This window comes from Glycine soja, chromosome 9 (assembly GCF_004193775.1).
Source record: "Glycine soja cultivar W05 chromosome 9, ASM419377v2, whole genome shotgun sequence".
NCBI classification, from domain to species: domain Eukaryota; kingdom Viridiplantae; phylum Streptophyta; class Magnoliopsida; order Fabales; family Fabaceae; genus Glycine; species Glycine soja.
In genome coordinates this window covers 7,338,200-7,348,984 of record NC_041010.1, presented here as the reverse complement: position 1 = coordinate 7,348,984, position 10,785 = coordinate 7,338,200, and the positions used below count along the sequence as shown (strand labels likewise).

At 31.1% G+C, this 10,785-nt stretch overlaps 1 protein-coding gene across 1 annotated transcript; it reads right to left on the bottom strand.

The window, feature by feature from the left end:
* Positions 1 to 3,887: 3,887 nt before the first annotated feature.
* Positions 3,888 to 7,379, bottom strand: LOC114367692 (20 kDa chaperonin, chloroplastic-like). Its single transcript, XM_028324891.1, has 6 exons — positions 7,217 to 7,379; positions 6,942 to 7,131; positions 5,520 to 5,699; positions 5,240 to 5,395; positions 4,492 to 4,569; positions 3,888 to 4,277 (listed from the first exon to the last, which is right to left on the bottom strand). Exons 2-6 carry the CDS (start codon positions 7,113 to 7,115, stop codon positions 4,104 to 4,106), a joined length of 762 nt encoding a protein of 253 aa, XP_028180692.1. The 5' UTR covers positions 7,116 to 7,131; positions 7,217 to 7,379; the 3' UTR covers positions 3,888 to 4,103.
* Between the last annotated feature and the right edge of the window lie 3,406 nt (positions 7,380 to 10,785).

The following is a 10,785-nucleotide window of genomic DNA, read 5'->3' as shown; positions in this document are numbered from 1 at the left end:
AAATGTTGATTCAAAATTTATAGATATGTAATATAAACCTTTCTTTTCAAATAATTTCTTTCTTTTCATGCAGTCCTTCTTAAAGTGATCAATATGCTTGCAAAAGTAACACTTCTTTTCTTTAGACTCCTCCCTCTTTAACCTTTAATTGGGCATTGCCTTTGCCCTTTTCACCTGACTTGCTCTTAATGGTACTGGTTCCATCATAAGTTGTGAGATGAATTGAGTTATCCTTCATTTTCTTTAATCTTCCTTCCTTTTGAATTAACATGGCCTTAATTTCCTGAAAGTTCCAATTTTCATTTAGAGGTTTGGTAGGGGAGAAGTTTATAGTTTCCTGGAAATTTAAAATTGGGAATACTTGTTTCAAATGTTTGGAATCTAATTTAAAAAATAAAATTCGTAGAAAGAACCTTTTCCAAGAATACTTTTAGTTAGGTTTTACACAATTGTTCCCATGGGGGAGGTGAAGATTTAACTTTTTTGTGTTAATTTTTATATCAGTAAAAATATTGTTACTCTTATTAAATTATTTAATGTGGTAAATAATTAAAATAACAAGTAAAACATATCATACTACTCTTTGATTCCTAGAAAACTTATATAAATATTTCCAAGAATATATTTTTACCAACTAAACAGATTTTAGTCATTTCTAGGTATCATGATTTTTTTTTACATGAAAAAACTTCCCTTGTATCAAACTCCCCCTAAGGGTATTTTAGTTCAATGGAAATTGGCCAAATTAAGTGTACAATTGTACTATAAATGAATCATTCAATTCCATAATATATAATTTTATAAAAGCATTTTAAGACCATTGTATTTCACATGCAGGGCATCAAAGAAATCTTAAATCAATTACTATTCTTGGCTAATAAAAGCTTACCATCAAAAGCATTTGCATACATACAATCTACGAAAATTGATGCAAACTCAAGTCGCATTTTTGAATGGCAAAGTCTATGAAGTAGTCCACTAATGCACCATGAATTTTTGTCATATATATGTATAAAATATTCAACGGATGTGATGAAATACATGCTACCTATTACATAGAATTTAGGAAAATTGAAATTTAGTCCCTTAATAAAAGAATGACATAATGGTTTGGGAACATTGGGAAAGTTGAAATCTAGTAGAGAACGATACAATGGTGCTCTCGCAAGGACAGAGGTTGTATGAGATCGAAGAGGGCAAGGCGATGGCTAGATGATGACACGAGATAGCAATAAACTTCTTATCATCCCCTTTTGAAAAATAATGAACATCGTGGTATTAGTTAACAATGTTTGACAATAACATTGGAGGTGCTGATGAGGTTTTATTTGATCATTGTGAAATGTGACATCATAGGTTTTTTGTTTAATGGTTAGTTAGGGTGTTTTTTCATATGATCTTATGGATTAAGGTTATTTGTACGAAATAATAGTTTGATTTTTTGATAATTTAATGTTCAAATGCATTTGCATATTTATTTACCTTATTAGACTATTGCGACATGAAAAGAGAATAAATTGATATTTAGGTGACTCTTTTTTGTTCACATTGGAGTTTGATGTGGGGTAGTATATTTTTGTTTATGTTGAATTTTGATATGCTATTATTGGAGACAAGGAGTGGGAGATGATGACAAAGTATGAATGTTATGGTTGTATAGTTGTATTGGTTTTGTCAATATTAAATTGTGTGTGTGTGTGTATAAACAAAAATGTCATTTAGTTTTGTATATATATATATTGTGCCACATGATTTATGCATTAAATTTATAGTGTTTTTTTTATTAACCGTATTTTTATCCTTGGTCGTTGAAAGCCGAAAAGGATTTTTTTTATTGTCCTATGTTCACATTATCACATCACATAGTAATATGGTGTTGTGGAATTGAAAGTGCAATATCATTTTCTACAAATATGAAATATTAATTTATGTAATTGATGATTGATTTCTAAGTGTATGTCATTGAATTTGATGGTGGGATTTGATTAACTATAATGGTTGATTGCCCAAGATTTTTGATTGTATTTACAATAATCATGTTGGTTTGAAATGAACCATGATAATATTATGTGAGGTCCAGCTGAAGATTGGTTTGGTTGATTGTTTGTTGCCAAAGGTGAAGGTGTTATTGTTGTGTTAGTCTTTGTTCAAAATGGTAAAATTGTATTATGTAACACACACACACACATAATTATGAAATGACTTTAAACTTTTAATGAAATTTTTTTCAACTCATAAATACACACACAGTCACTCACGTAATTATGAAATGACTTTAAACTTTTAATGAAATTTTTTTCCCCTCATAAATGAAAAATTGTGTGATGTTGTTTGTTAAACTTAAGATTATATTTATAAAAAAGACTTAAAATTATATTTAAGTCATTAGGATTTATTCTTTAAAATAAAGAGTTAATTACAATGACCACCCTGTGGTTTGCTTTTATTATACTTGTTACTATTTTTTTTCTACATTATTTTTTAGTAAATTACAATGATCACCCATGAGATTGCTTTTATTACACTAGACACCCCTACTTTTATAATCTTACAAAAAATTTGAATTGTTGGTTTTTCGTTTCAGTGATCACCCTTTGATATATATATATTTTTTTTAAATCACCCTTTGATGTTTTAGACATGAGAAACGTTAATTTGAGATGGTCACATGAGGAGCACATAATTTTTAATGTTTTTTTCCCCCTAAAATACGCTTATTCATTCCTTTTAATTTCGCAATTGCTCCACATAAAAATGGTTGCCGAGAAATGCAAGTGTAAAATGACTCGCCTTAAATTTCAACAAGTTGAATCAAGATTTAAAGTTCAATTAAGTAAACCCAAAAAATTACATGTAATTGAGTGTTAAAATGACTACCGACAAAATTCTTCATGTCACCTTTTAAACATCATTTTCTTTTTTCTTTCATAAATGAATGTATTTTTTTTCTTTTATTAAATCTACTAACGAAAGTTTCATGAAATTAATAAATGAGGTTAAAAGTAATTTTGAAAAAGAGAAGGATGACGAGTGTAATAAAAACAAATCATAGAGATGATCATTGTAATTAACTAAAACAACATCATAGTGATAAGTGAAACGAAAAACCAACCATTATGATGCTTTATGTAGGTTCAATAAAATAAGGGAGTCCGGTGTAATAAAAGTAAACCATAAAGATAATAATTATAATTTGCTCTAAAATAAGTCTTTCCCTTCATCAATGATAACAGATAGAAATCCATGCACCAACGAAAACAAAGACATTCATTTTTCACATTTTTATTGAGTTAAATTGAATATATGATAAATTTATCTTATTATTCATTGATGTATATATTAACTTTAATTTAATATTTTTTGTCCGAATACATTTTTATCTATATATTAGTTTTCTAAGTCAAAATTTTCTATCACATTAAATATTTTATGTCCTTTTATTTTACTTCATCATATTTAATTTGTAATGATATTTTTTTTTGTTAATTTTAAAGTCTTACTTTATTCTTCTTTTATTATTAATGGACGTGAAATTAGTTTCATATTAGTCGAGATTTTGTTTTCAGTTTTTAAAACTAAACAATTAGTTATAAAGAAATAAGTCCAGACATATTATGTGATCGATAAGCAATTAGATAGAAAAGAGGGATAGTTAAATTACATCTAACATAAAGAGGTTTCCTTGAATTCTTTCTTAAAAAATTAGTGACAAATTTGAATCCATTAACACAGCACTTAGGACGTGGAAGCTTGAAAAGCCATCCCCCATGAGTAATCGCGTTGTATTTTACACTGTAAGGTGCAAATTAGTAACCCTAATTTCAAGCAATCTTAACTCCTTTTAATTAATCCTCTTAAGCAATAAAATAAATCGAGTATATTTCATCTTCTAGGAATATAATTGCATTTAATAATTAAGAAAATGTTCAAAGATATTGCGGAACTTATTTCAACACAGGCTACCAAATTCAAAGATAAAAAGAGATTGTCTACGGAACAGATTGCAATAAACTATTTTTCAAAAGTCCTTACGATTAAAAGAATCCACGTTTTCTCGAGATAAACACAAAAATTTCAAGTTACAAAACCCAAAGCAAGTTGTTCTAGGAGAGAACAGCCATGACATCTGAGACTCTCAAGGTAATATAGTCAGAACCATCTTTGCCCTTGAAGTCATTTCCAGCATATTTGGAGTACAAAACTGTGTTCCCAGGAGTCACGGACAAAGGTTTTCTGTTGCCTTCCTCGTCCAGATGCCCCGGCCCAACCGCTATCACCTGTAGCATACCAAGTATTACAAAAACATTACAACAAAGACAACAGCAAAGCCCTACTCCACTAGGTGAGGTCAATTACATGAATCGCACAATGTCACTCAGCAAGATTAAAAACCAAAATTTCAAAAATATTAAGCCTGGACATGATCCTCTTAATTATTTATATTGGCTACACTATCATTTCGAACTGAAGACAACTATGATGAATGCTTACTGTTCCAATCGAAGGTTTGTCCTTGGTTGCCTCTGTAAGCAACAAACCGCCAGAGGTTTTTTCCTCAGCTTCAGCAACCTGCATTCAATAGTTAATCAATCAGAAGCTGCCATCAAAATTATCACAGACATCCCCATACGAAGCAGAGACCACCAATGGGACACAAATATTATACACATCATATTCTTCTATGTGTAATTTGACAGGGTAACAGCTATTTTAAAATACATAGATACTTGGCATGCAGGCTACATATTTAGATATGTAAGTCATCTTGCAAATCCAAATTAAGAACATACTTCTTCAACATCACTAAAAAACAAAAATAAATCTCATACTTCTTGAAGACAACTACCATTTCTGGTTCATCAAGAGACAGTGCTGCTGCATTTCTTCTTCATATTTCTATGTCACATATTTGGCTATATTCGATGTTCATAACTTTTTTTGAAAGGTTTGGATACTTCATAGATGCATTTCAGTGAATTATCAAGAGTATTGGTATCAGATATATATCGCCTACAGATGCATGAAATAAATACAAGTATCAATGCTTCACAGGAGACCAAAGTGCACTTAGATGCTACTCTTATATGTACAACAAGATTAACAAAACTTATACATGAGCAAAACCTAAATACACCTTGAGAATTATACAATTTACAAACTTGACTGCCAAATGATCTAATATCACTCTCCACCTAAAGATCCAAACACTGGAAAAAGTAAATCTTTAAAGAAGAAGTACCTTTATGAGGACTCTATCATTCAAGGGTTTAAGATCCTTGATGTCATCAGTTTCAAGGATACCAACAATGTCATCATCCTTCACAATAAGATGCTTTGTACCATCGAAATCCACCTCAGTACCTGCATACTTCGAATACACAACTTGTGCACCAGTCTGTTCACAGACAACAAACACATCACATAAGCATCAATCAGAGACAACCCCCAATCCTTTGCCCAAAAAGTAAACACAGATCACCAAAAGGTTTAGTGACCTTCCAACATAGCAACAACATTACCTTCACACTAATCTCTACATTGTTCTTCCCAATTGTCTTTCCTTCTCCAACAGCAACCACCTCACCCCCTTGAGGCTTCGTTTGAGCAGTTGATGGAAGCAAAATCCCACCCTCAGTTTTCTCCTCTGCTTCCTTAATTTTTATCAGCACTCTGTCTCCCAGAGGCTTAATCGCGGTGTACTGCACAGTAAAACCAACACTCAGTTACATGAAACACTGGATTGCAAAAAGCACATATAGCTCAATAAACCAAAATTGTTGAAACAACCCCAGGACTTCTAAATCAACAATTACATAACATGCACATAGCAGTTTGGTTCCACAACTAAATTACAAAACCACTCCAGGAGAAAATAAAAGCAAAGAGAAAATATTAAAATTTCGCTACATAATTGTACCAAATTAACATCCAAGACAAAAAAGTGTATCCAAATTCTTGTCCACACTGTATAATTTACCAATCCCAAAAGACACTAAGTTCAGGTACAAAACAAAGTACACAAGTTTAGTTACAAACCAAAGTACACCCCGGAAAATGAGGAATTGAGATAACTTTTTTTCATTTTAACTAAATATTCTCTAATTTAAGAATTTTCTAGAACAAACGAAAAGAATAAGTACTACCCTGAATGAATCATTCTCATTATCCCTCATTCAATTTTATTAATACTAGAGACTCTTAATAAAAAATTAAAACCTTACTCTAATACCCTATCATTCATTACCACTAGAAAAGCAGCACACTAGAACCAACACTTTCAAATAAAAGCTAAAAGAAAACATCAAAAATTAAAAATTTGGTACATAATTGTCCTAAACTAGCACCAAGACAAAAGCTTATCCAAACAAATTACCGTTCTTCACTACATAATTTACCAATCCCACCAGACACTCAACAAATTCGGGTAGTCCGAAAACCAGGAATCGAGGAAAATTCTTTTATTTTGAGTAAAAATTCTCTAATTTAAGATTTTTTCTAGAATGAATCCTTCTAATTTATATTGTATTCAAATTATATTAATTTTCATCAACACAATAGTCTCTCTTAATTAAGAACCTTACGGCATGTTTGGATAAACTTATCAAGATGAAGAAGCACCTGGCGCAGAAAAAAATGAGGAAAAAAAATTATAACTTCTCATAAGCTAATTTGTAGAAGCTCACTTGTATAACTTCTCTAAAAAGGTGATTTTTTACTCATGCATAAGCTAATTTCAACTTACGAAGAAACTCATTTCATTTTCTTCTCCTACAAGGGCTTCTGAATAAGTTCATCAAAACATGCCCTTACTCTACTACTCACCCTTTCCATACCATTAGAAATGCAGCACATTAAAAACAAACTTTCAATTCCTCTAATTTTTATATTTTTATATAATATAAAAACAAAATTAGAATTATAAATTAAAAATATATATATACTTTGGGGGCAACAACGGTGGCGGCTTTGACAACCAAGCCCCGGAAAGACCTTTGGGAGAGATTGCCAATTCTAATTCTGCCCGCGGAAGCAAACTGAACAGCCGAAGGTCGAAGCCCTTCAAACGACGCCGTAGAGATCGACGAAGATATTGCTGAGAGCTGAGCGCTGGCCATTGAATGAAAACTTACACTGCGCAAAACGAAATTGGTTAACGAAAACACAACCGAACGTTAAGAATTGATGTGAGAAGAGAGTTGAAGAAGGAAATTTCTACCTTCTTGTTGGTCCACGCGAAGCAGAACGTAACGAAACGATGAAATGAAGATAATAAAAACCCTAAAATAGAGATAGGGGGGGTTTTATCTGATGATAATAGAGCCTTCTAGAACGAACTAGTGCACTCGTGAGCAGAGGATAGTGTTTCTATGTTGCTCACGCGCATGAACCAGCCCGGTTTAGTAGCCTTGTAATTTCTTAAACTTTTTTTTTATTTGAGAAAAACTAATAGGGAATTTGAATAATAATAAAAATAATGGTGGAAATTAATTGATTAGAAAATAATGTAAAAGAAAATAAAATAAATGTTTTTAAATAGATCACTATATCTTTATTAATGATAATGAAATATGGATAAATATAAAAAAAATTTAAAAAATGTGAAAATGCTCGTTTTGTATTATTATATGAGAAGAGTTATGGCTTTCTTTACATTTGTTTGAGGACAATGTCTCGGGTGTGTGATCTCGATAGGTCTTGTATCGTGCGTGAGGATTTTGAATCATTAGGTATGATAAAATTGAAATTCAATCTTAATTTGTCATCGTTCAGCCGTGTTGTGCCTGTGATGAATCTAAATGAGTGGTTGCACCTTCAAAAATGAGAAAGTGAAAAGATCTACATAACGATCTAGGAACAATCTTGACAGGGCCTCTTCCTTCTCCTTGTTGGGTAGAGAAGTGGGTTTTGAGGAGGTCAAACAACAGCGAAAGGCGACTGTCACAATGACAATCAGTTTTAGACAGAGGCGAAGGCAAGGAGCATCAAGAGGAAGAGAAACAATTGTTGATCAGAAATCAAGATCTCACCTTTTAAAAAATAAAACTCATTTATGCAAAGATGAGTGCTAGCAGCTTGTGGTGGTGTGATTCAGCAAAGGGTGGTAGTGCCTTGTAGTGGTGTAGTCCAAGTGATGGTTCCAATGATAGTAGGGTTTTGTCTACGACTATGTAGAGGAAGAAAAGGAAAAAGGAGGAGGAGGGGGTAAATCCAAGAAATGTGGAAAAAAGAAAAGAGAAAAGTATAAAAAAAATCTTACCCATCAAATTAATCTAATGACTAAAATTTAGTTGTGCATTATGCAAGACCTATCAAAGTCACACACCTTAGACTCCGTCTTGTTTTGAGTTTCTAGTTTTATGCATTTGACTATGTTAAATATAAACAATCCCAAAATATTAAAAGTTTGGTCCCCCATGAAATCACATTATTAATATGCTTTACATGGTTAACTAATTAATAACACGTGATTAATTTTTTAATGTTGAATTCTACTTTTATATTAAATATAGACATGATATCTATTTGATTCTCTCCTTTTTAAAGTTTTTTTTATGTCAAAAACGAGGGGAATGTATAACAAGTGGTAATACTAGTATTGAAATGTGAAAACCATATGTTGGGAAAAGAGTTATGTTCTTATTTTCAAGTTAGCACATATCAAGGAATGCATCAATTGAAGGGGAACATGAAGAAATAAACATTTTACTTGGAGATATAAGGTTGGCTTGGTGGTGAAGGGAATAGGAAATGGGAGAGATTGTGAGTTCGAATCTCCCACTAACAAAAAATTAATACTCTAACATTTTTCGATCAAGAATAAATAAATATTTTACTTAAGGACAATAATACAGTGGTTATTTACCAAGAAAAGAAAAGCTTTTAATACACTAGCTTTGTAATTACTTATACAACCTAGAAGAAGGATGGATTGAAGATCAAACAATATTGGTTTTCAAGGTTGGTTTGTCATCATAAAAAAAAGGATATTGTAAATGTAAAGCATGACCTCTTGTACTTGAGGAACAAGATTCAAAAACAATTACAAGCAGACAATCTTCTAATTTATGACAAGAGAAGTTTTGGTGAAGACAAAGCCAATAAACAAAACACTCCCACAAAAAGTCACAAAACAAAGCAAGAAAAAAATTATGTCAAAAGTTGGAGAACAAAGACAAACATTAAAGATCAAAGCCAAAGACTTGGGTATGTTATGTAAATTCTCCATGTCTTAACAAGTTTGCATCCAATGATCCATCTAGGGTATTAAAGTTGAAAATGACTTTCTAAAAAGACAAGAAAATGAACCTATTTTGAAAGAAAATAATTAGATAATTAAAAACTTCGTATTGGGGCTAAAATGGTAAAAGGATTTTGAAGGTGTTATAGGAAAAGGAAGGAGATATCGAAAGGAGAAGGTGTTATAGGAAGAAGAAAATGGAATTGAAAGAGTTTACCCTACTAAAGAAAAAAGAAATGGTTGAGAACATTACATTAATCTGTCGGTCTGTGAGCGTCACAGAGACTTAGGACATGAAGGTGTTTATAAGTTTCAATCCTAATTACAGAATACAAGTTATATATTTATAGAGAACAAGTTTTAACCACTCAAAGTACAAATTATAACTATTCGTAACCGCTATAAACTTTTCCTAAATCTTCACCATCGATGGCTTTAGTCTTCGATCACAATCATTGATAATTTTCTCTTCAATCTTCACCATTGATGACTTTGGTCTTCAATCTTCACCATTAATGTTTGATCTTCATCTTCTGATAATAAAAATATCAAATGACCAGTTTTTGATACAATCGAAAAATGGTGGTGTTAACACTATATATTGTTTATACATGTAGCAATTAAGGATTCAACTGTAGATTTAAAGTGCAATCGTGTTTCTTTGATATTTCTTTATATGATCGATTACATATAAAAATTGGTATCAAAGATTTTAATCTCGATTGTGACTATGTTTTGTAATTATGATATTAAAATTTTATGGCATCCAGATTTTGGCATTTTTATCTTATTCTTTTCAGTAGTATTCTAATTGCTCTTTCACGTTTCCAATAATGAGCCCTCTATTTTGTCTAGCACCGAAAGCCTATAATTGGAATTCATGTTTCCAATTCTTGTTATTATATGCATCCATGTTTGTCTAATTCAAATTGCTTTGGGATTAAAATCTTTTTTTTGTGTGTGTGAGCATATAATTGGAGATTTCCATAAAATCCAATTGCTTATTTTATACTGTGTACTTCAATTGGCATATATATTTGGATTGATTCCATGCTTATATAATTGGATTGCATATATCCATTACTTTATAAATTGCCTTGTAGTAATATAAGATTATGTCATCGTTTTAGTAGTTTATAAAAACACACATACATGATCTTTTATTTGATTGGATCACAAAATTTGTTTTATCTTTTCCAATTTTGTTTCATGTTATTGTGCACTTAAAATATTGTTCCTAACCAATGCTCTTTGAATTCTATCTCATATGTTCAGTACTCTTTCTATTGATAAAATTTAAGCATTTATTTGTTTTTCATGATCATGTACTCACCTGTCATGGGACTGGTCATGAAAAGGATTACTAAGATTGCATTAGAAATTATGTTAATATTGTATTTGCCCTATCAGTCTATCCCCATTAATGTAATTCTAATGATTGTGAAATTTATTGAATGCTATGGTCTTAGAGTTTTCAATATCCTGTCAATATTAGCTTTAAGAACATGATTTTTATGTTTATGAAAGTTGACTTGTGCATTGTAATT